Below are 26,603 nucleotides of genomic sequence, written 5' to 3'. Positions count from 1 at the left end.
CCAATGTCTTTTCTGTAATTTGGAGACCAGAACTGCACGGCGTATTCCAGGTGAGGCCTTACCAGCGAATTATAAATGTACAAGGATAACATAACTCCCGGCGTCTTGTATTCGGAGTTCCTCGCTATGAACCCGAGCAAAGTATTGGCTTTCTTACAGGCAGACTTGCAGTGTTTTGTTTGTTTCAAGGCACTGCTGATGGTGACCCCGAGGTCTCTTTCCTCTTGCACTACCTGTAGTGGTTCGCCATCCATGTGGTATCTATGTGTGGTTGCTGTTTCTGGACCAGATATGCATTACTTTACACTTAGCAGAGTTGAAGGACATCTGCCATTTTTCTGACCACTGAGTGATCTGGTTCAGATCTCTCTGGATAATTTCGCAGACTGCTGTCGTGAGGGCCTTCCCACCCACCTTTGTGTCGTCGGCAAATTTTGAAAGAGTGGATTTTAATCCTAGTTCTAGGAGGAGAAGGAGGAGGAGGAGGAGGAGGAGGAGGAGGAGGAGGAGGAGGAGGAGGAGGAGGAGGAAGAGAGAGAGAGAGAGAGAGAGAGAGAGAGAGAGAGAGAGAGAGAGAGAGAGAGAGAGAGAGAGACAGAGAGAAAAGATTCTATGTGGAAAAAAAAAGGAGAGAGAGAGAGAGAGAGAGAGAGAGAGAGAGAGAGTGAGAGAGAGAGAGAGAGAGAGAGAGAGAGAGAGAGAGAGAGAGAGAGAGAGAGAGAGAGAGAGAGAGAGAGAGAGAGTCATGATGAGACAGACAGAATGGAAAGAGGGAAAAAAAAACACGACGGTAGTGTTAATAATACCCTAACGTAACATTTGGTGTACACTAGTTTAAGACACAAAAACGGAGAGAATGACAAAGGTAATACAAAAAGACAGAAAAATATTGTTCTAGAGCTGCAGGAGTACCAGCTAACCACTGCACAGACGGGGGGGGGGAGGTTAAGTTGGGCTCCAAGTAATATACAATATCAAATTACACACGGAATAACATGGCATTTAGCTTTTCTTTTTTTCTCTTCTTCTTATGAGAGACGGCGTTGGAGGTGAGGGGTGGGGAGCATGGGGAGCGGGGCGTACGGTGGGGCATGTAATGACTGTATTATCATCATCTCCCAAGCAATGTAATAAGTGCCAGGTCTACTTTTTGAACCTCCTTTTCCCCCATCATTGCAGAGGGTGGCTGTGCTTGCTCGCTACACTTGCGGGCTAACATAACAAGTGGCGGCGGGACTTTGGAAGGACACACAGTCAGCAGCTCCTTAAATAATTCTCTTTATGTACTTCTTATTTTTGATTTCGTGAGATGAAAGGGAAAAGGGAAAAGGAAATAAAAAGAGAAGGAGGAGGTGAATGAAGAGGTGGAGGAAGGCGAGTAGGAGGAGGTGGAGGAAGATGAGCACCAGCAGGAGGAAAAAATCACCGAGCAGAAAAAAATGCCGGGAACACGTAAGGAAACATGCCACCTGGAGGAGGAACATACAAGTGCTAACAAGCGTGCCCACCTCCAACACCATTACCAGCATCAACACTACACGCGCTACAACAAAAATATCAACAAAACAAAGATCGCAAGAACAGGAATCTCTCTCTCTCTCTCTCTCTCTCTCTCTCTCTCTCTCTCTCTCTCTCTCTCTCTCTCTCTCTCTCTCTCTCTCTCTCTCTCTCTCTCTGTATGTGTGTGTGTGTGTGTGTGTGTCTCAGCATAAATTCCCCAGGACGGACTAATTGTTTTGTTCCACTTACGGAGGAGCGATTAATGGGCTGGAAGCGGTTGTGCAGCTTATAAAGGCCCTTTGCGTTTGTATTCAAGGGTGGCAGAACCGTTTTCACATTCTTCATACCGACCTGCAGTGTGTGTGTGTTTGTTTGTGTGTGTGTGTGTGTGCAGCCACCCTGGGTCATGCTTGATGATCTCGCCCAGAGGAACAACTTAGTGTCCGGCCGCTGACTAACACGCGGAAAGTTTACCTTGGCTGCGTCGGGCCCTAACTAAGCCCTTGTGACTGAGACAATTATCTGATGGAGGGGCCCCTAAAAATGTCTGTGCTCTTCGTCCGGGCCCTTCAGGAACGGCCACCCCAGCGTTCCTCACCCCGCCGACCGCCTCAGCCTCCGCCACACCCACGGTTATCACTCCCCGTCCAATATTCTTCGCGGCAACGAGTATGTGTGAAGCTTACGCCCCATGAATAAGGTTTAGAATGTGCTGTGTACGCCGTGCCTTCCCAGTATTCGTCAGCGCATGACTTAAGGCGCAGGGCAACCTCAGGAGTCAGTTAGCCGCTGTGGAAAACCGGTTTGGGGTTGCGTTCCACAGTGTCGCACGCTTTGGCGAGTTCTGATTTCACTCCAGACGCCGCCGCTGCCTCTGCCGCTCCCGCTGCTTGGCACAAAAGAAAACGTGTCTGACCATTCCGTGTTCCTGACTCCCGCATTGTGACCGCGGCGATGGTCGTGTCTCTGGTTGAGTGGTACCTCTCGTTTCCTGACATCGCGGTGGGTTGCGCTGCGTCGAGTGAAGTCCACGAGATGAAGAACGAGTCCACGAAGACCTGATGATGATGGTGGTTATGGTGGTGGTGGTGGTGGACGGCATCCAGACCCTCGCACGTCTCTGTAATCGACCTCTGGCTTGTCTTGGACGGGGAACAAGACATCGCTGTGTGTTTATAGAGAAATAAATAACCGCCCGTAACAAGAAGGATGATCCGTACAAAATTTTCTCAAATAGAGTTATCCATCGATGCCGAGCTATAATCTTATCCCTTTTTTTGTCTCGGTCCTTTTGAAGAAAATATATATAACATTCCAGGGCACACACGATGACCCTCCCCCTCACCACCCACCACCCAAAAAGTCTTCACTCCCCCCCACTCACCCTTCCTGGTCCACTCAATCCACCGAGCCGTCCATTTGCTACGGGAAAAAAATATATTTGAACACTTGAATTTTCCACGATGAAGCTTTGATGAGCATCCTTCAGTCTCCCTCCCCCAACCCACTTAGACCTCTTTACCCTTCCCACTCCCCCCTCCCCCAACCAGCTGAATCCGTTCCGTTTTATTTTCTTCCTCTTTTCCTTCGACCTAAGCCCCCCATCATCAATATCCTTCACCCATTATATATCTTCACATTCTTCAACTTTTCACTTCAGCGTTTCCTCTCGTGCTTTCCGCAACATCTTCCAACCTATCAAACGCACTCTTATCAAACCATTCAGTAACACACTCTTTCCACTCATCACCCACTGAACTCCAAACCCCTTCCACCTTTCCTCCACTGCAGTCTAACCCCCTACACCCTCCACCTATATCAGATCACTCGAGGTTATAAGAGAACTCCGGGAAATGGATGCAATTTTAAACCAACGCCTTTCAGCATTTACCGGTGTCTTGATCTCCTCCATTCCTACGGCAGACAACCAACACCCCGACGTCGTGCCTTATTTACGTGAATGAAGTAATGATACCAGCAATTATCTCCTCCTGAAGAGCCTGATGGCCGGCGGGAGATGGGGGAAGCAAGGAAAAGAAAGAACTGAACCAAAAACCAACCTGGAGCGCCATCCTACGACCGGTGATGGTGGTGGTATTAGAGAGAGAGAGAGAGAGAGAGAGAGAGAGAGAGAGAGAGAGAGAGAGAGAGAGAGAGAGAGAGAGAGAGAGAGAGAGAGAGAGAGAGAGAGAGAGAGAGATACAAAAAGAAAAACGGATACATGCAGACAGACAGACAAACACACATACAGATAAACAAAAACAAAAAACACTCGAAACAGCCAGACAGATAGACACACAGACAGAAGGATACAGACAGAGAGAGAACCAGACAGAAAACAAATACAGACAAACACAAAGAAACAGACAAACTAAAGAACGCATCTGCACTTTAATATATTTTGATTATAGAGGCGCTCGGAGGGTTAGGTGGACGCCGTGGTGGTGGCGTTAGTGGAATCTTTGCTAAGTAATGGGTGAGTCGCAGAGGGGGTTAATTTATCTCACACTTTGTCAACAAGCTCCGAGCCGCTGGACAAGGGGCGGAGATCACAGGAGCAGCAAAGAGTCAATGCGGGTTATTAGAAGTGATTGCGGTAAATTACACAATATAATTTAAGTTAAAGTCCTCACAGCACCTGAGCGTCCGAAGCTGAACCGAAAGAAAACAAAAGTAAAAATGAAATGAAAAATAAGAAAATAATGATGGTGTAAAAATGTGTGTGTGTGTGTGTGTGTGTGTGTGTGTGTGTGTGTGTGTGTGTGTGTGTGTGTGTGTGTGTGTGTGTGTGTGTGTGTGTGTGTGTGTGTGTGTGTGTGTGTGTGTGTGTGTGTGTGTGTGTGTGTGTGAGTGTGTGTGTGTGTGTGTGTGTCGACGAAAGCCTCTATCTTCCCAGGATGATTTGCGCTCGCTGGGTAGGTGAGAATGTTTATTAATGTCCCTGTATGTATGCCGCTGTATTTGCATGTAGGTGTGTGCGTGGGGGAACATGTGCGTGTCCGTAAGTACCCATGCGTGTCCGTAAATCACAAACGGATAACCTGTGTGCATTTGAAGTCACAAGTGAGCAGTAGTTTTACATGTATGAATAAATTTTCTATGTATGTCTGTACGTGTGAGTGCAGGTGTGTATATATGGGTGTACATAATGCGCAGGTATTTGCTAATGTATCTGTACGCGTATGTGGGGAAGCACGTGAAAGACTTGTGCGTGTAGAGGTGTGTATACCTGCAGTGAACATAAGAACATACGGAGTCTGCAAGAGGCCGGTTGGCCTTTCCAAGGCAGCTCCTGTACACTCAGCCCCACCTTACCTCACCATCCATGGCTTTATCTAACCTCTTCTTGAATGTATCTATGGTATTGGCACCCACAACATGGCTCCCAAGCCTGTTCCATTCGTCCACCACTCTATTGGTGAACCAATTTTTGCCTATGTCTTTGTTGAATCTGAATTTGTCTAACTTAAAACCATTGCCACGCGTCCTACCTGGCTCTTTTACAATCAAAATCTTATTGACATCCCTTTTATTTAAGCCCTTCATCCGTATAGACTTCGATCAAGTCTCGTCGCAACCTTCGCCTTTCTAGAGAGTGCAGATTTAAATGCTTCAGCCTGTCTTCATAAGGCAAGTTTCTCACCCCCTGAATCATCTTTATCATCCTCCTCTGTACAGATTCTAACATCTTGATATCCATTCTATAGTAGGGGGACCAGAACTGAGCTGCATAATCGAGATGAGGTCTAACTAGTGCCAAGTAAAGTTTGAGGATGACTTCAGCGCTCCTATTGCTTACGCTCCTTGAGATGAAACCCAGTACTCTGTTGGCCCGATTTTTAGCCTGAATGCATTGAGCCCTAGGACGGAGGTCAAAAACTGTTACAGTTGTAGATGTGCCGTGTAGTAAATGCTTAGTATACGGGGTGTAGAAAATGTGGTGCCCCCCCCCCCCCCCTCAAAACACGACGGACACCAACGATAAATCCCTTGTAAAACATCCCAGTTAGTGTCACCTTTCAGAGACTTAAGACACTAAAAACATTACTTGCAGACCAAAATGCCTTCTAACATATAACTATTTTTTCTTTATATTATCCTACGTATTATTTCAGCATGACCACCGCGTTGCTCCATAAATAGCTCCCTTCATTTTTCACTCACAACATTCCTTGCAGAGCCAAACACCTGACAGCTTGCTCCTATCAGCCTCGTGTTATCCTGCTGAACCTCCGCATGACCACCGCGCCGGCCCATAAAGCTCTCCCATCCGTCTGCCCAGCCTTGACATGACTCGAATTTCCAGCCATTTTTATTTTCGTCTTCATACCTCGTGTTAAAGAACTGCCCCTCAAGCTACCGATGCGAGGTCCAGATAAACCGATAAGAGTCTTTATGAGCGATCCGTCCGATACACACGCACACACTTACTGCCGCTGGGTTAGAAAGAACAAAAAACAGCAAGAGTATGGTGGCGAAGTTTTAAGATAAACATTGAGATAACAAGATTAGGAGCATGAGACTCTCTCCTCCTCCCTGCTACACATCTCCAATTCCTTCTCCTGATCCTCGTTTTTTTTTTTTTTTTTATCTCTTCACTTATGTTGAAGTGCGCATTGCCTTCAGTGTTACTCCTCTCTTTCCTCCCTCGTAGTCATCTGTCATTTTAATTTTTTCAATCTCCTTTCCTTCTCCTCTTCAGTTCTAGCAAAGGGTATTTTTCTTTTTAATCGTCTTTCTCACTCTAACACGCTAGTCACCTCCCATCTCATATTTTTCCTCTCTTTTTCATCTTTTTTTCTGGTATATGCTGCATAGCCTCTTCTCATACTCTTTTCTGCCTCCTCACCTCTTCTCGCAAACAAAAGCATAAGATAATTTAAAGGAGCCGTTAATAATTCAGTCCATAAACCAATGGATTACAATGGCATACCCGGTAAGGGGCTATGATAAGGTGCATGGTGAAAGAAAATCTACGAGTCGCTGATGATTATGGTGATGAGGAAGATGATAGTGATGCAGAGGATGATAGCGACGATACCACTAGATTCTTTGATAGCACAGCAACATCTACTCCACCCTTCGCCTTACTTCCCCACGCCACCAAACACATATACAACCTTTCTTCCCCGCCCTCTCTTCGCCATCCACTTTGTACTCTCTATTTTCAAACCCTCCCACTTCGCCGACGCCCCCCTGCTCTACCTTGTTTAGTCCCTTGCAGAAGTAGTAATAGTGGTAGTAGTAGTACCTGCACAACACCTGATCATTATAAGCCTGTGGTCTCTAAATGAAGCGCCGGTAAACTCCCACTCAGCCGCTAATACCTACTATCAAAATATATATCCGCTTGTTCCATATCGCTATCACTGAATGAATCACCACTTGTTTAAAACCTGCACGGCCGTGGTTCCTCTCCCGCGCTTCCCTCTCCTTCCCTGCCTTTTCATTCCCCCCTCCTCCTCCTCCTCCTCCTCCTCCACCTCAACTCCCTTTACACTTCTTAATCTTTTTTTTTCTTCTTTTTTTTCTTACTACCACAACTATTTCAACAACTCACGCTAGCTAAAGTTATCTGCAAATCAAGTCTCGAAGGGGAATTAGTCAACGGCAGGAAGGTCACACGAACACCGTTACAATGAATACTTCCTCTTCCTCTTTCTCCTTTCCTTTCCTTCCTTCTCTTCCTTCTTGCCTCCCTTTCCAATCTACTTTATCCCCTCTCTCTTCCCTCCATTTTTATTTCTCTCCTATCTGGCTTTCTTTCCCAGTCATCTGTCCTTCCTTCGTTTTTAATCCCTTGTTAGTTAATCTCTTTCCCTGTATGTCCCCCAAACTCCTTTCCTTTATTTCCTTCTCCAAACATTTTTTTCTGAGCACTTTCTTTATCTCCTTCTTTTTCTGTTTAACTCCCAATGCCCTTTTTCTACCCTTTTACAGCTTCATCATTTCCTAACCATCTGTTTTCGTCACATTCATTCATTCGCAAGACTCAAACTGTCTTTTTTCCCTTTACACTCGTTAGTCTTTGCACACACATTTTTCCAATACATATATATCCCCCTATTGCAGTCCCTCCTTCCTCCATTTCAAATCTAACTCCTGTTCTCTTTCCTCTCTTTTATCCTCATCTAAATAACAGACAATATGTACTACAAACAATAAACCGAAGAAAGTAAAATCAAAACCTAATGGAGTCAAGCGAATAAGTGAAAAGATAAGATTTTTTTTTATTATTATTATTGTTGTTGCCATTAAGGAAGTAGCGTGTCTCCTCCACCCGCTCTACCCTGTGTCCATGTAGGTGGCCGCCAGGTGCGCCGAGGTGGATCACACTGAGACTGAAATAAGCTCCCCGCCACCAGGTGTATAATTAACTCGTGTTGTAAAGCGCTGCACCTGTCTCCTTCTCCTCCTCCTCCTCCTCCTCCTCCTCCTTCTCCTCCTCCTCCTCCTTTTCTGCAATTTCATCTCCACATTTCATCCTTTCACTCAGCAAGCAGGCTATGAGTTTTACTTTCTTCATGTACCTGTTTCTCCTGCTCTTAGTTTACGAGATAGACGTATAGGTAGATAGATATACATAGATAGTTAGATAGATAGATACAAAGATAGATGGATAGATAGATGAATAGATGATAGATAGACAGACTGATATAGATAGATAAACAGAGAATGTGTGTGTGTGTTGGGGGGGTGGAGCTGTCGAAACAAAATAACGTTTCAAAGCTTATTTTCTTTGTTCCTTGCGCGGCTTTCTACAATAATGGTCAGTAAGAAACATTGCCTGAACTCACGCAGACACCCATCGCGACTGTTCACACTTTTACCAATCTCAACAAAGCTATGACACATTCGTAGCTAGACGTGCTAACCACTGTATCATGCAGGTGCAAGTGTGTACACAGCATATGGTAAAATACAATGAACAAAATATATAAACTCGCACATACCTTTCGCTGACCCGAGGTGATGACTGGTGGTGGTGGTGGCGGTGGTGGTGACGGGGGAAGAGGGAGGAGGATAAAGTGAGGGGTAGAATGGGGGTAGGGTGGGGGGGAGTAAGCACTTTCCTCGTCAACAACATCCCTCATTCCCCCCATCACTCCCTTCCTCTACCCATTCACAAATACGCCCTTTATTTTTTTTTTCCACTATCTTTTCAACACTTTCCTACTCTTCCTTTAATTCGGCTTAGTTCTTAACATTTTTTCTACATTTTTTAAACTTTTATATATACTTAACTTTTTATATATTAACTAATTTTTCTTGAACTTTTCTTTTTGACACTTTCTTTCCACTCCTGTTTTTTTTCTTCCTTTCTTTACTTACACAATTTATCGCTTTTACACACTGTCATCTTCACTTTCTGACACTGAACACTATCTCTAATTTTCTTTTTTTCTATATTTTCTCCTTTCGCTTTTTTCTTTTATTTTTATCCACCATTTTTCGCTAATTGATTTTTTTCTTTTCCTTAACTTCTCATTGCCTTACTTCTCATACGTAAACAAAATCTTCACTCACATTTCCCTACAATCACTATTTTCACTTTAATATTGCTACACTTTATTTCTATTCTCACTTATTCTTCACCCAAACACTTATTTTCCTCTATTCTTCGATATTCTTCAGTATTTTACCCAATTCTCAGCATTTTTTCTCATCTTTGGTCAGCTTTCTTTTTGAGTATATAGTTTTCCTTCAAATTTTCTTGTATTTTAATTTTTCCTTAGTCAATCACAAATCACAAACGCACAAGGTCAATCTCAAAGCACAATACCTGGTGGAGAAAGGGTGAGGATTAATATACAACTAAGAACTATCCAAAAAAGTATCAAATCAACTTCTAAGAAAAAGTATACATGTAATTATAAAGTGATGAATCAAATTTACAAGGAAGAAAAATAGTATCCCTGAAGTAAAATGAAAATAAAGAAGGAAAGAAAAAAAGCCTCCTAATAATATAAAGTAGCTAATTAAGAGGCTATGGATGATAATGATGAAGATGGTAATGATAATGATGGTGATGAGATGATGACGATTATGATATTGATGCTACTCGTAACCTAAGACCCTGCCTAGGCTATGTATAAATATATGAATTAATGTGTATTTATGTATGTATGAATGTGCATGAATGGATGGATTTATATATATGGGTGGATGGATGGATGGGTAAATATGTGTCTGTGCATGTATGGATGGATGAATGGATAGATAGATATATAAATGTATGCATGCACAGACTAAAATAAATACATATTAGCCTATTCACTCCCGAGATACATGAGCCGTTTAGATGATGTTTATAGAGATGATTTACTTTCACGTCACCTTCACACACCCTACACAGCACCTACACCCCAGCAGCCCAGCCAGCACCTCCCAGCACTTCGAATAGATGGGAAGGTGGCCACATAACCACAAAAACACACTCAGAGGCAGCAGGAGAGGTTGAAGAAGGGAGAAAGCACTTACTATCCATATCAGACCCTATGACATACCGTTTTTCGCAAATATGTTTCAAACGAAGACTCGGATCAGCATGGGGCATTGGCACAGATTGTTTCACACACTCCGCTAATTTTTGAAGCTATTGTGCAATGCCAGATGCGGTTAATTATGGCGTTTACTCTTACCTGTGATGGCAAAACTTGCGTGAGCCACTTACACATTCGAACAGGTGAGGCGTGACGTATTTGTGACGTGTATCCAGTCCACCAACTACCTCCACCCTTGACTTCCCCTACTCCCATCCCTCCCTTTCCGTCCCTCCTACACTCCCCCACCCCCCACCCCACCCCGCCCTCTATCTCTCTCCCCCCCGCCCCGGAGGTATCTGTGCAAAATGTAGCCTTTCTAATGATAATGAATGAGGATAGACATATGAAAACAAGGATAACAAAATTTTCAATGGAAATAGACACATTAATTTAACCTTAACAATCATTCAAACAAAATTAAATAAGTAAACGAGCACACACACTAACCTCTCTCTCTCTCTCTCTCTCTCTCTCTCTCTCTCTCTCTCTCTCTCTCTCTCTCTCTCTCTCTCTCTCTCTCTCTCTCTCTCTCTCTCTCTCTCTCTCTCTCAAATACACACACACACACACACACACACACACACACACACACACGACCTAAATAAAATTATGCATGAAAGTTCTTGAAATCGTAATCGAAGGAAACAATCACAAAACAAATAACAACGCTAACAACCATGCCCCTCTTCAAGTTCACCCTCCCACCCTCTCCCCTTTCCTCCCTCCATTACTCTCTATCCTTCCTTTCTCTGTTTCATTCACGCTTCTCGTTTCCTCCGACTCTTATCCTTCCTCAACCGCCTGGAATATGTATCTACCCAGTCCCCAGCCTCCCCTCCCAGCCTCTACCGTCTACACACCGGAAAAATGATAAAAATGACGTAAGACGTACCCCCACCGACTACCCCCTCTACTTCCTCACGTGGTTCTCCGCTTTACCGCGGTCCTGGGGATGTACTACGTCACACCACGTTCGATTCGGTATTAATTTTGGGGTAAGATTTGTTATTATTGACAAATTCCTGCCTTCTAGCGTTAGATTTTTTGTTTTGTTAATTTTGTTCTCTTATTTTGTCATGTTTATTGTCACGGTTATGGTTATTTGTATTGTTTTTGTATTTTTCTTGTTTGGTGGTGTTATGATACACTTTTATGCTTCTTACGTTAGTTTTTTTTTATTTGATAATTCTTATATCTTATGTATTATCGTGTAACGATCACTGAGTATAAAAAGTATAAAAAGAAGTGTAAAAGTGTCTAATATAACTTGACCAGACAAGAAAACAATACACAAACAATACGAAAATCGTAAACTTATCAATAAATATGACTAAAGAAGAGAACAAGATTACCAATAAAAAAAATCGCTATAAGGCATAAATTTGTCAATAATGACAAATCCTACCAGAAAATTAATGCCAAATCGAACGCGCTGTGACATAGTACATCCGGGAATTGGCTGAAAAGCGCAGAACCACGCGGGGAATGAGGGTGAGAGGTAGGCGCCGGTGTCTCGTCATTTTTTTTTTTTCCTCTGTGCAGGCGGTAGGGGCTGGCAGGGGACATTTTCCAGGTAATTGAGGAAGGAAGAGAGAAGCGAAGATGAAATATATATAGGAAAAGGCGAGAGGGAAGGGAAGAGAGAGGGAGTTGTTGTTAGGGTAAGGAGAGAGGGAGGGTAGGTAGCCGTGAAGAGAGGAATGGTCGTTATCATTGTTATTCGTTTTGTCATTGTTTTCTTGGCTTACAATTTCAAGAACTTTAATGCATAGTATCTAGATAAGTGTGTGTGTATGTGTGTGTGGGTGTGTGTGTGTGTGTGTGAGGGCGGTGGGGGCTAGTGTGCGTGCTCGTTTCGTAATTATATATTGTTCGTGTTATTGTTTGCTATTTGTTTAGCTTTTATTATTGTGTCCATATCCATAATCATCAATATGACTACTACTCTATACACAGCTACCTCCTTCTCCTCCTCCTCCTACCAGCTTGTTTCGCCATAACCACCACCATCACATCTTGTACAGACTAAAGCAGGAAAATGATTCAGCACTTTTTTCCCATAGCCTACTTAGCGATCACAATTACATTTGCCGTTTTTACTGACTGCGAGGTGATAGTTTTGCACACAGCTGTAAACAAACATAGATGTAAATTCATCTATCCATACATATACATTCATACATATATATACACATACATTCATATATTCATACATACATAGGCTAGGTCTGGGTGTTAGGTTATGGGTATCGTCATCAATATCTGTCGTCATCATCGCATAACTATCATTATCATTTCCATTCCTATCATTGTTCTCATCATTAACATCATTATATATTATGCATAGCCTGTAAATTTGCCACTTTTTCTTTGTTGTTGTTGTTGTTGTTTTCTTAGTTAAGTTATACTATTTTCCCTCTTTGTAAATTAGATTCATCACTTTATAATTTCATATATATTGTACTTATTTATGTTTATTTGATTTTAAATATATTTTTATATTAATCCCCACCCTTTCTCCACCAGGTATTGTGTTTTGAAATTGACTTTGTGTGTTTGTGGTTGACTAAGAGGAAAAGACTCAGGAAATACAAGAAAATTTGAAGGGAAACTAAATATGTACAGAAAGCTAATCAAAGAGGAAAAACATTGCTGAGAAATTAGTAAAAAAATGAAGAATGCTGAGGAATACAAGAAAATAAATGTTTGTGTAAAAAATAAGTGAAACTAGAAATAAAGTGAAGCGATATTAAAGCGAAAAAGTGATTGCAAGGAAATGAGTGATGAGTGAAGATTTTTTTTATCTTAAAAGAAAGGTAGGCTAATGAGAAGTTAAGAAAGGAGATAAATCACTGGGACATAAGGTGGAGAAAAATGAGAAACAAGGAAATTAGAAAACAAATAAAACAAAAAAAAAGTGTTCAGTGTCAGAAAATGAAGGATAAAAGTGCAAAAGAGGGATACTCCGAGTAAGCTCAGTAAGAAAAAAAAATGAAAATTGGCTTGCTAAGAAAGTGTTAAGAAGAAAAGTTTAAGAAAAATGCTATGAAGAGAAGTTACAAAAATTAACTATAATGGCTTCAGAAAAGGAAGAAGAGTGTTAGAAAAAAAAAAAACGAAAAATTGTAAAAGTAAATAATCGTATAAGAAAGTGAACAGTTTTAGGAAGTGAGCAAAAAAAAGATGTAAGAAAGTAACCAAAGAAAGAGAGTTATGAAGTGAAGGGAAGGAATGAGTCATGTACGTATTTATCGCAAGAAAGGTGAAGGGTAAAGAGAAGAAAATAACAACAGGAAAGTTAGAATATGAAAGTAGTTAAGCTGTGAGGAAAAAGAAAGCGATCTAGTGAAGTGAAAGTGGACGTCATAGATTAAATAGAAAAGTATATGTAAGTAATGTAAAGAAAGGAAAATGAAGAAAGAAAAGCCAATTAATAAGTATATAAGGCTAAATATAAAGAAGAAAAAAATATATAGAAGTGTGAGAAATGAGTTAAATTAAAATAAAAGTAAGAAAGTGTTGAATAGGTGATGGAAAAAAGTGGAGTTCGTATGTGTGTATGGGTCGAGGAAAGGAATGATGGAGGGAATGAGGGATGGGGTTGAGGAGGAAAGCACCTACTCCCACCCACCCCCTTCTTCCCCTCTCACACATCCTCCTCCTTCCCCTCCCCCTGTCACTGCCACCGCCATCAACACCACCTCCACAACCACCACCAGTCATTACCACGGGTCAGCGAAAGGTATGTGCGAGTTTGAATGTATTCATTGTATTTTACCTTATTCTATGTACCCAGTATGCACCTACATGATGAAGTTGTTAGCACGCCTACCTACAAATTCGTTTGCTGGTCACTGTCAATCGATCAGTCAGTCAATTGGGGCATATAACGCACTGTAAAAAAAATCTGTTGTTTTTACAGGACTTTTCCCGTAAACACCAACAGGAAATAACTGTAACCGAGAATACAGATCCGATTGTTATATGTGACATGCATTTTGCATGCGATGCCTTGATTTTCTTGACTGAGGCTTTGTTAACATTTGGAATGCAATATTGACTGTGTGCTGAGACACGAATACCCTTCATAGTACCGAAATAGTATCTTATCATGATGGAATGAAATACAGCTAAAATACTGTAATTCGAAATAAATGGTGACTGTAAAATGTTGCAATTTTTTCTTCGTTGCTAAGCGGTTGTCTTCGATGTAATGCTTCATGAAATACTTGGAACGTACTACTTATTCGTTGTTGATGCACCAATAGCCTTGAAAATAAGTTTTAAGTGTTTTTTTTTTTTTTTTAATGTTATTAGGCATGCATATTGCTTATTGTGACACCTGGCATCGATACTCAAAACTTCCCAGGTATCGCTTTTTCATGTAAATGCGCATTTATCATATACATTTACCTACCTATCCACCAGTCTCATTACCAACCCTTCCCCTATCCACTAGTCCCATTACCAATCCTTCCCCTATCAACCAGTCCCATTACCAACCCTTTTCCAATCCACCAGTCCCATTGCCAATCCTTCCCCTATCCACCAGTCTCATTACCAACCCTTCCCCTATCCACCAGTCCCATTACCAATCCTTCCCCTATCCATCAGTCCCATTACCAATCCTTCCCCTCTCCACCAGTCCCATTACCAACCCTTCCCCTATCCACCAGTCCCATTATTTATCCTTCCCCTCTCCACCAATCCCATTACCAACCCTTCCCCTATCCACCAGTCCCATTACCAATCTCTCCCCTATTCACCATTCCCATTACCAACCCTTCCCCTGTCCACCAGTCCCATTACCAACCCTTCCCCTATCCACCAGTCCCATTACTAATCCTTCCCTTATCCACCAGTCCCATTACCAACCCTTTTCCTATCCTCCAGTCCCATTACTAATCCTTCTCCTATCCACCAGTCTCATTACCAACTCTTCCCCTCTCCACCAGTCCCATTACCAATCCTTCCCCTCTCCACCAGTCCCATTACCAACCCTTCCACTATTCACCAGTCCCATTACCAACCCCTCCCTTATCCACCAGTCCCATTACCAACCCTTCCCCTATCCACCAGTCCCATTACCAATCCTTCCCCAATCCACCAGTCCCATTACCAACTGGTGGATAGGGGAAGGGTTGGTGATGGGACTGGTGAACTGGGGAAGGGTTGGTGATGGGACTGGTGGATAGGGGAAGGGTTTGTGATGGGACTGGTGGATAAGGGAGGGGTTGGTGATGGGACTAGTGGATAGGGGAACGGTAGGTGATGGGACTGGTGGATAGGGGAAAGGCTGATGATGGGACTGGTGGATAGGGGAAGGGTTGATGATGGGACTAGTGGATAGAGTAAGGGTAGGTGATGGGACTGGTGGATAGGGGAAGGGTAGGTGATGGGACTGGTGGATAGGGGAAGGGTAGGTGATGGGACTGGTGGATAGGGGAAGAGTAGGTGATGGGACTGGTGGATAGGGGAAGGGTTGGTGATGGGACTTGTGGATACGAGATGTGTTGGTGATGGGACTAGTGGATAGGGGAAGAGTTGGTGATGGAGCTAGTGGATAGGGGAAGGGTTGGTCATGGGACTGGTGGATAGGGAAAGGGTTGGTGATGGGACTGGTGGATAGGGGAAGGGTTGGTGATGGGACTAGTGGGTAGGGGAAGGGTTGGTGATGGGACTGGTAGGTAGGGGAAGGGTAGGTGATGGGACTGGTGGATAGGGGAAGGGTTGGTGATTGGACTGGTGGATAGGGGAAGGGTTGGTAATGGGACTGGTGGATAGGGGAAGGGTAGGTGATCTGACTGGTGGATAGGGGAAGGGTACGTGATGGGACTAGTGGATAGAGGAAGGGTTGGTGATGGGACTGGTGAATAGGGGAAGGGTAGGTCATGGGACTGATGGATAGGGGAAGGGTTGGTGAGTGGACTGGTGGATAAAGGAAGTGCAGGTGGTGGGACTGGTGGATAGGGGAAGGGCTGGTGATGGGACTAGTGGATAGGGGAAGGGCTGGTGATGGGACTAGTGGATAGGGGAAGGGTTAGTGATGGGACTGGTGGATAGGGGAAGGGTTGGTGATGGGACTGGTGGACTGGGGAAGGTTTAGTGATGGGACTGGTGGATAGGGGAAGAGTTCTTGATGGGACTGGTGGATAGGGGAAGGGTAGGTGGTGGGACTAGTGGATAGGGGAAGGGTTGGTGATGGGACTGGTGGATAGGGGAAGTGTTGGTGATGGGAGTAGTGGATAGGGGAAGGGTTGGTTATGTGACTGATGGATAGGGGAAGGGTAGGTGATGGGACTGGTGGATAGGAGAAGGGTAGGTGATGGGACTGCTGGATAGGGGAAGGGTAGGTGATGGGACTGGTGGATAGGGGAAGGGTAGGTGATGGGACTGGTGGATAGGGGAAGGGTTGGTGATGGGATTGGTGAATAGGTGAACGGTTGGTGATGGGACTAGTGGATAGGGGAAGGATTGGTGATGGGACTAGTGGACAGGGGAAGGGTTGGTGATGGGACTAGTGGATAGGGGAAGGGTTAGTGATGGGACTGGTAGATAGGGGAAGGGTTGGTGTTGGGACTGGTGGATAGGGGAAGGGTTGGTGATGAGACTAATGGATAGGGGAAGGGTTGGTGATGGGACTGCTGGATAGGGGAAGGGTTGGTGATGGGACTAATGGATAGGGGAAGGGTTGGTGATGGGACTAATGGATAGGGGAAGGGTTGGTGATGGAACTGGTTGATAGTGGAAAGGTAGGTGATGGGACTGGTGGATAGGGGAAGGATTGGTGATGGGACTGTGCTATTTGTTTGTATTGTTTTTTGCATGGGTGATTTATTATATGTTCTCTGAGTTTGAAGGTTTATATATATATATATATATATATATATATATATATATATATATATATATATATATATATATATATATATATATATATATATATATATATATATATATATATATATATCTATATATATATATATACATTTTCAGCCAACTGCATCTAGGCCTGAAATTGAGATGGCCCTTCCCCGAACACCATGTCTGATAGGTTTTGGTGAGTTTAAGCTTATATTTCGTATCCTTAACATACCTGATATTTACCAGCATTATCATGAAACCCAGCTTTCCTTTCTATGGGCAAAGATATGAAACCAAAGGAGGTGGAGCATTGCAACTATGAGCAGTGTAAATAATTGTAGTTTTCTTGTCATTTAACCTTTGACAAAGTTATTAATTGGTTCCTATATGCTTAATGAACAGGAAGGGGATGAGAGGATATTTACTATAAAAATTATCATAGAGAAGTATCTTGCGATCTATAAAAATAATGATAGACTACATATAGAAGAGGTGAAACAATTATTATCATCATGTTTATGACATGGTCTTCTGTGGGGAGACGCTGGAGTTGGAGGAGGTTAAATATCTAAAAACAGCTCTGTCATAAGCAGAGAGTGGTGAAGGTAGGGGTCTCAACGAAGCCATATAATCATAGTGAACGCGTCGATAGTCGAAGCCAGTCCGCAGTAAGACTTCTTGACGAGACCCGCCGTTGTTGTAAAGAACACTTTCAATGTATATGAACATTTCCAAGTGTCCTGAACAGACTTACAGCCTAAACTGTTTCATACAGTATGCCTCTCTCTCTCTCTCTCTCTCTCTCTCTCTCTCTCTCTCTCTCTCTCTCTCTCTCTCTCTCTCTCTCTCTCTGTGTGTGTGTGTGTGTGTGTGTGTGTGTGTGTGTGTGTGTGTGTTTATGATTAGTGCCGACGTGGAGATTACACTTATTATACATTGGACACGGAACAGGTACTACCTACAGTTCACAGGAGAGAAAGGAGGGAGAATATAAAGGGAGAGAGAGGAGGGAAAACACGCGGGAGTGGCTAGACAGAAGGAAAGGAAGGAGGGATGGAGAAAAGGGGGCGCGTAAGATGTCTGGTTGGCTGGTAAGTCAGAAGAAGGAAGGTTTAGTAGGTAGTTAAGTAGGTTGTTAAGATGGAAGGTAAGTAGGTAAGTAGTTAATTAGGTAGGTAAGTAGTAAAAGTAGGAATCTATCCATCTACCCAGCTTCCTAGTATCTATCTATCCGTCTATCTTTTTATTTTTCTGTCTCCCCACCCGAGCTTTCCTAAACACGACCTCACTGAATCACACGTCCCAAAGCCTCGACATATCACACTGACTGGCTGATTTCTAGTCCAAGGACAAACGGCAACCCCCCTTAGGCGTAAACACTTCCCGTCGCATGCCTGTGCTGGGAGTAGTGACCGTAGACTTTTTTCCTCTCGGTGTCACTTTTCTACTTTTGTCTCTCTCTCCTTTCCTTGCTTATATACATCATATTTCAACCTAGATCTGTTGAGTGTTTATACGGTGTTTCCATGTCCGTATACGGTTTTTTTTATTTTTTTATTCTGATCCTTAGGGAAATTTGTTCATAAAGATTCAAAAGAAAAATTCAACAATATTGCTTTTCATTCTTGCTTTATTTTTTTCCATTTGCTTCCACTCTTTTCACCTGCGTTGACTGTCTACACAAGTCCCTCTGCTCCATATACATCTCCTTTATTCTTTTTACCTCTTCTCTATTTTCTAACACTCAGTGGTCTTTTCTCCTCTCCTCCCGTTGATCCAGCTTGTTCCTCCTCCCCTCCTACATTAATATTATCTAAAGGGCGTTGGTAATGTATACTTGCGTGTTCCTTGGTCAGAGTATTAATTCGTTATATTGAATGAAATGGCTCGAAGCTGAAGGAAAAAAACTTGCAAATGCCAGGTTAGTCGAGGAGGTGCAGTTCACTCGAATCCTGTTGCTGATTGTTTTTGTTTATTTGTTTGTTTGTTTCTCGATGTTTTACTGTTGTTTTATTGCTTGCTTGCTGAACTTTATATTTCAGTACACAGTTACTTATAAGGTCTAAACAATATCAAGGGTATTCTTCTTTTTGAATTTTTAGTCGAGTTTTCTTTGTGTGCCGATCTTTCCTTATCTTCTCTTTCCGCCACCCGCCGTTCAGAACTTTCTTTCCCGCATTCCTGGCCACTCAGCTGACTTTCACCTCACTCCTAATCTCCAGTATGCCGCCGTTTCCTCGGCTCAGCAGCTCAGCTCCCTCTGAAGTTGAGGGGGACAGCGGTGAGCTGGGAGTGATGAAGGAAAAGTCTTTCTCATAATAACTTGAGCAATTGAAAAATAATATCGTATTAAGAGGGAGATTAACCAATGAAGCGTTCTGAATTTAATAAAATTAAACACCTTGAGTTATCCGCGATTACCGCATTGAAGGTCATATTTTTTTCCGTTTTCACTATTTTGGCCAAGTTGATTTTTCTTCCTTATTGACCCAGAAAAATATTAGAATTGCTTGTGTACCTATAATCAATATATGTTAAAGGAAACGTTTATTATTTCTTGGAAGCAGGAAGATTGAGCTGATGGTTTTATCTGGTTGTGTTTTCTTAAAAGGATCCAAAGGAATCCTTCCTCAGTGGCTTAGTTGATCAACCTCAGCGCACCCTCCCTCCCTCCCCCCATGGTGGTCAGCCTTTTCTGGCCCACATCCTAGCTCAGCAATCACTCCTTAACTCCCCAACACTTAACTGGTCAGCCATTCTCGGCAACCTACACTAGCTCAGCAACCAGCGTTTGTTTTTGGCCGCCCCTCACTGGTCCGCCATTATCAGTACGCCCATTCTAGCTTAGCAGTGATCCCCTATTTTTCCTCACCCTGCATTATACAGCTATTTTCAGTCCGGCATCCCAGCACAGTAGTATCCCCTTTCCTTTGCTAACTCCTTGCTAATCAGCTAGTCTTGACGCTCAGCAGTGCACGATCCCCTATTTTTCCTCACCCTACATTAGACAGCTATTTTCAATCAGGCATCCTAGCACAGTCATGTCCCCTTCCTTTGCTAACACTTCACTAATCAGCCAGTCTTGACCCCCCCTTCCCCTTCCAGCCTCAACAGTCACTCCTTTCACACGCCCACCCTTCAATGATCAGTCGCTCTCGGTTCCCATCCAGTTGGTCACGACGACACCGGTGCGCACGCGAAGAAAATTTTTGCCTTTATTTTCACAGTAATTTTCAGGAGGGTTTCCCATTAAGCTGTCACTATAAATTTTTGGCAGGAGGAGGAAAATTAAATATGCTTACGCCACGCCAATCTGCTACCACTTGCCTCTGCTGCTGCTGATTTTGATGCTTCAGGAGGAGGGGTTGCTGGCGGCCGTCAAGTTCTCGACTACCTCTCAGGTGCACCAACCAGTCACCTGCTGCACCCAGGAATGACTTGCGTCTCTTCGTGTTAATATCATGTTAAGAATATCAGTTTCTTTTTCTCTACTTGTTTTTCCACTATTCTGTCTGTCTGTCTCATTCTCAGCTTTATAATGTAACATCCACTTGCAAAGCGCTTCTGCCTACTCTCCCCGCTTGTTCCCGAGGCTCTCCAGGTGATCCGCGTGACTGGACAGGTGAACACATCTTGAGTGGCCGCGTCGATCATTTAATGAAAAGGAAGCGGACAGGAAACTCGTGCTTGCTTCCGGAGTAATGTCTCACTATTTTTTCTTTCTCTATTCTTTGTCCCTCGCATGCATGTGTATATGGAAGAACCTAGCTCATCTATATAATTTAAAACCTATCCCCTTCCGTTTCCCGGCCAGAGGTCTGCCAACTAGAGAAGGAAGTTCAGACACCCTCCCGTGCCTACCATTGCTACGGACATAGGCGAAACAGATGGCTTCGTGTGCTCCTTGTGAAAAGAGTGAGTTTTTTCTCTGCTCAAGCTTTCCGCCCCGCTGCCCTGCCCTGCCTCTCTCCTTCGTCAGACACGGAAGTCCCCGCACAGGGAGGCTTTGCTCTTCGCCAAACGTTGTACAATTTTTCTGTTAATTTCTGTCCTTCATGCTAGGTCACCTCCACCTGCGCCTCGTCCGTTTTGGAAGAAGCCTCAAGATATCCCTCTTAGCTATTAAATATCGGACGTAAAAATGTCCCGCCTGACGGGGATGATTCTGAAAATGTCAAGTATATCTGTAAAATAAACTCATCCCACCAGACGAAAACAGTTCTCGGGAAGGGTTGATGGGGGTTGAGGGGGTACCAACTTGGAGGGTCCGTGTGAAGGTAAACCATGGTCGGAAAGGGAGAAGGGGGGGAGGCAGTGATGTGGGATAGAAAGAGGCGTGGCGTGGTGGGTGGGGGCAGCATGATGGTGATGTGATGTTGGGCGGGGCGTTTTGTTGTGGGCGGGTGCCGAGTGGAGTGGTTGCTTCCCAGCTAGAGATGAAGTGAAAAGAATCAGAGTTGGGTAAGTGGGGGTAAAGTGAAGATGGTGTGTGGATAGGCCAGGCGTGGAGGATAGGGGTGGAGTGGGCGAGAGCAGGCTGTGGTAGAAACAAGGATCGAGTGAAGAGTGGTTGAGATGGTGTGGAAAGGAACAGAAAGTGATGGGGTGGGCGAGGGTAGGGTTGATGTGAGGTGGAGAGGTGGGAGTGGAGCTGGGCAGCCTGGACTGAGAGACAGACTGGTGGAGAGGATAGAGAACAAAGTGTACTGAATTGGCGTGGGCAGGATGGTGATGCAGTAGAGATTAGTTGGGTGAAGTCGGCAGTCTAGTTATGTGGAATAGTGGCGGAGTTGAGTTGGGCAGTCTGAGTGGATGTAGTGGAAAAGGATAGGTTAGAGCGGTGTCAACTTGACATTACTCTAAGCCCCCTTTCCCAACCCTGAGGTCGCGACCCCAATTGGGGTCACCAAGCATTTTTCCTGGGGTCGCCAAGACCTCAAAATATCAAACATGGAGTTATAATATTATAATAACACATATACAACTAAACTAGTGGGGTCGCGGTCATGTCTAGAGGTGAATGATTGGAGTCGCCTGAAAAAAAAGTTGGGAACCACTGCTCTAAGCCATCGTTTGACAGTGTCGAAAAAGGCATAAGTGTGGGCAAAGTGTCTTGGGCTAAGGAGTGGAAAGGAACCAGCTGAAGTGACCAAGAGAAGGGTGGAGAGGGAAGGGAAAGGATGGTGGAGTGGACAATCGGAATGGCTAGATGGAATGGTGAGTGGATGTGATGGACTGAGTAGTCCAGGTAGAAGTAAGACCTATGATTGGTGGAATGTCTGGGTGAAGAGAAACGAGGTAAAATATGGGAGGTGGGGGGGTGGAGAGGGAGTGGAAAGGATCGTGCTGGTGTGCAGTGAGGGGGGACCGTGGGGGTGAGGGTTGGTTGAACTAAGCAGTCTAGGTGGATGACGTAAGGTGTGGGTAAGAGGAGTGCTCTGGGTGGAAGTGGAGTGGAGAGCGACGAAACTGACTGAACTGTCAGAGTGAAGACAGGGAAGAGGGGACGAGATGGAGCTGGCCGGCGTGCAGGATCCCCGCTGCTTCTGGCCGTCGGGTGGCGGCGGCGCGGGTCCAGCAGCTGGTTTTTGAGTGAGCTCGGCGGGTCACGCTGCCGCTGCACCAGCATGACCCGCGTGGAGCCGCATTCCTCCGCGGGGTGAGGCGGTGAATGCTGCTCTTCATTGGCCACCCCGCCAGCTGGTGCACGACGTTCGGGACACTAACCCTACACGCCAACCACGCAACGCCCCGCCACTCAACCTCAGAAAATCCGAAGCCACGCCCTGCAGTCCATTCCCCCACGCCACACCACGCAACGCCACGCCACGACACACCACGACACGCAACACAACCCCAAGCTATGCTATACCATGCCAACCTAGCCCAAGCCAAACTCGAGAAACTAAACTCTCCACGCCACACCATTCTCCCTGACGATACGAAGGACAAAGCCACAACACGCCGAAGCAAATCCACATCATTTTACATAAGCCTCCACTACACTCCAAGTTACGCTACGCCATGTTATTCCCCGCTACAACAAATGCCACCACGCTGTGCCACGCCACGCAGCGTTATGACACGACGCAACATGACCTGCCCACCGCCACACCCCTCCACGCCACTCTACGGCATTTATACAGGAGGCCACGCCACGCAACACGCCAGGCACGATGAAAAGCTCTTCGGCCGCTAGTTCATGCTGACCGCCAGTAGTCCGTGAAGCCCGAAAAGAAAAGATGTCAGTCTCCTAGGGCAGCTGCATGCGGTGACATCAGCAGAGCGGCACGCGGCACCCGGCGATCTCCACAGCCAGGAATGCCACGCAAACAACAGCTGTTTTAAACGCTTACATTTTTGCTAAAAAATAAATGTTAGAATAACTACTAACTGACATCCTACTGTGTCAGTTGAAGTTTACTGGCAATGCACTAATTATTATAGCCAAACTCACTAGAGATATGTTCATATAATATCAAGAATCCTAAAATAAGGACCTAGATTAGAGCCAGCTTTTATGTAAACTACAAACCATTGAAAGTTATCAATGATTATGATTTTTGTATCTGACCAAACAGTTGATAAAATAAATCTCGATGACAATTAATGGCAATAGCAAGCGCTGAGAAAAAAACAATCGAATATGAAAAAAACTGACATCAGTGCAAGAAACACTGAAGTAACTGACAAGGTAATAAAAGAAGGTTAGCATTTGAGCAGACTGGACGAAGGGCTGATCATGGCTATCGCTCGGCGCCGTGCAGCTCAAGCCTTGCTAACCGTCATAAATCATATACTCTCTCTCTCTCTCTCTCTCTCTCTCTCTCTCTCTCTCTCTCTCTCTCTCTCTCTCTCTCTCTCTCTCTCTCTCTCTCTCTCTCTCTCTCTCTCTCTCTCTCTCTCTCTCTCTCTCTCTCTCTCTCTCTCTCTCTCTCTCTCTATATCTATCTATCTCTATATATATATATATATATATATATATATATATATATATATATATATATATATATATATATATATATATACACCAGCACAGTAGAACAAATTTTATTCTTGCAACGTTTCGGAGAGACTTACTCCATCATCAGGCATAACTATGATCATAGTTGTATGATGATATATATATATATATATATATATATATATATATATATATATATATATATATATATATATATATATATATATATATATATATATATATATATATATATATATATATATATATATATATATATATATATATATATATATATATATATATATATATATATATATATATATATATATATATATATATATATATATATATATATATATATATATATTTATATATATATATATATATATATATATATATATATATATATATATTGTGTGTGTGTGTGTGTGTTTGTGTGTGTAAGTATGGTCCCAGTTTCCCTCCTCACTAAAGCTTTTTTTTCCTCAATTATCTCCTTTCCCTTTATTTTACTCATCAGTTTGCTGATCCACCAGTCTCTTCTACCTATCATGCTTCAATTTTCTTAATCGTTTTCGTTTCCCTTTTCTATTTTCTTATTAGCCTTATTTTTCAGTTTCCGTCTGGTCTGACGTCGTTCACATTACCTAATCGATATTTAGCTATAAGTAAATGCTTCCTTTCCAAAAAAAACGTATTTTTTTTACCCTCGTTCGACAAAAACAAATACTAGGGCAGGTATTTCAAACTGACTATCGTTTCAAGTCTTGGTTTCCGTGAAACTGTTTGAAATTGCTTATTAAACCAAGGAAAAGGACTATGATATAGGACCGGGTCCACGTGGGGACAGTTTCGTGTTGTCATTATATACATCAGTGAACCTGATGTTACTGTATACATAAATGAAGTAGTATATGATAACAAATACACACGATGCATATTTCTCCGTCCCCATAACACACGGGATCTGAGACCAAACCCAACTCTCCATCGCGTTACATATGGAAGTACAGACACGCTCCTCGCTCCAGGTCTACGGCACACTGTAATTCCCTTCCCCAAATATTCCTGCCAGACTCATGAAGCGGCCTCATTCATCACATCCAGTGCATTCCTTCCACAACCCTCCCCTCCTCTGGTTTCTTATCGCTCATAATTTGGTGCAGCTAAGCTTATTACCACATTGCAGCAAGGGTTCATTCCTGGCCCTGGAAACGAGGACAATATGCAAATCAGACCAACACAGCTGCTGATCACTGCGCAGACACGCTACCGCCGGACCCTTCCCTCTCCCTCCCACACCCCTCTCCGTCTTGGCCCTCGAGTACAGAATACAACGGGAAAAAAGTGAACATTACTCGCAGCCGCCCTCCTCTTCTTCCAACCCTCGACCTCAAAATGTGACCGTCGAAGGCACCTGCACCTTGCTTCCTCGCCTCTGCCCCTCTAATTCTCAGCTGGTCTTTTCACATGTGCGCTCCATCTGATAACCATCTCTTCATGCCCGGAACGACATGCAATGCCATCACCCGCCTAGGGGCACTCCGGACAGTGGCCCTCTGTGGTGGCAGGCCTCACCGACCGAGAGGCCGAAGGGGATGTAACCTGCATGATCCTGGCAGAAGTGGTGGCCGCGTATCTTCTCTCCGGAGGGCACAGCCGTCCCTTCCCTTGCCATTACCTGGCCTAATTTCCATAAAAGGGCGGCTACCTCACATGAGAGCCTCCAATTCATTCACATTAATTATTTAATTTCACTGTAATTTGAAGGTTACCCTGCAGTGACGCGTGATAATTTACTTTTTTACGGTAGGTGTAAATATTCTGGGAACGGACTGAGTTGAGTCGCAGAGGTGCCGTCAGCGTATCTGTCAGGCTAGCACACCCGCACGGCCACAGGGGCCATCTGACCTTTCATGAGCAGTGACCACGGCGCCGCAGGTTATGCAAAACTGAGTGCATTAAATCCTACCTAGGCTACACCGCACCCACGCGAAGCAGCGGTGCTGGCCACTGGGTGTCGGCTGATATAAGGCTGTCGCGTCGCCATCCACTCCAGCCGTACTTGGCATACCTGCAGGCACAAACCTGGGCCAGCACTCATCCTAGTGCCAGATGCCTCGGATAATAAAATAGCAGATTTGGTGAGAGGGGACAAGAGAGGGGGTAGGAGGAGGGAAAGGAAGAGGCATGGGACAAGAGGGGCTGGGAGGTGAAAAGAGGGAAGGGTAGGTGAGCGGCGGCCGGGAGGGGTCGGTCTACCTGCCGTAACGAGCGGGTTATCTGCGATTACATTCATCAACCCTTCTGGATCACACTACCTGGCGGCCACCTCGGGTCCCTGCCGCCCCTGTCCCGCTACCGCCCTCCCGAACCCGCCGTGCCCTTCACCCTTTCCCGTCTCCTTCCTTCCCTGTGGTCGCTCTTCCTCCTGACAAGGAATAGGGATTATCTCTTTACGTTGTCCCCCCTCCTACCCCTCTCCTCAGGTAGTGTTGATACTCTTAACATTTCCTGAATGAGCACCTCTATTGAATTCTAATGAAGAGTATTCCAAATGGAAGGAAAATTTGATGACGTTTATAAGTCACCAGGAAGGGAATGCATTTAGAGAAATAAGGCAAAGAAAAGCATGTCAAGAACTAATTAAATGAACTATAAGATGTTTTTATTTAAAAATACAATCCAATTAGTGTAAGAACAAATTCACTAAAAACAGAGAAAATAGC

At 44.1% G+C, this 26,603-nt stretch overlaps 1 protein-coding gene across 5 annotated transcripts in view; it reads left to right on the top strand.

The window, feature by feature from the left end:
• The first annotated feature begins 13,182 nt into the window (after positions 1-13,182).
• The window catches only part of LOC126999934 (SAP30-binding protein-like), an 87,591-nt gene continuing 74,170 nt past the window's right edge, over positions 13,183-26,603 (top strand). Inside the window, exon 1 of one of the 5 annotated variants that reach the window (XM_050863102.1) lies at positions 13,183-13,788. In XM_050863102.1, the coding sequence (XP_050719059.1) occupies positions 13,642-13,788 (147 nt within the window). In that variant the 5' untranslated portion in view covers positions 13,183-13,641. The remainder of the gene's footprint in view (positions 13,789-26,603) is intronic. The other 4 variants (XM_050863103.1, XM_050863107.1, XM_050863105.1 and 1 more) reach the window with 4 other exon arrangements.

The sequence above is a fragment of the Eriocheir sinensis genome, chromosome 17, assembly GCF_024679095.1.
Source record: "Eriocheir sinensis breed Jianghai 21 chromosome 17, ASM2467909v1, whole genome shotgun sequence".
Lineage (NCBI taxonomy): Eukaryota > Metazoa > Arthropoda > Malacostraca > Decapoda > Varunidae > Eriocheir > Eriocheir sinensis.
Note: the sequence above shows the minus strand (reverse complement) of the source record. Positions and strands in the feature narration are given on the sequence as shown.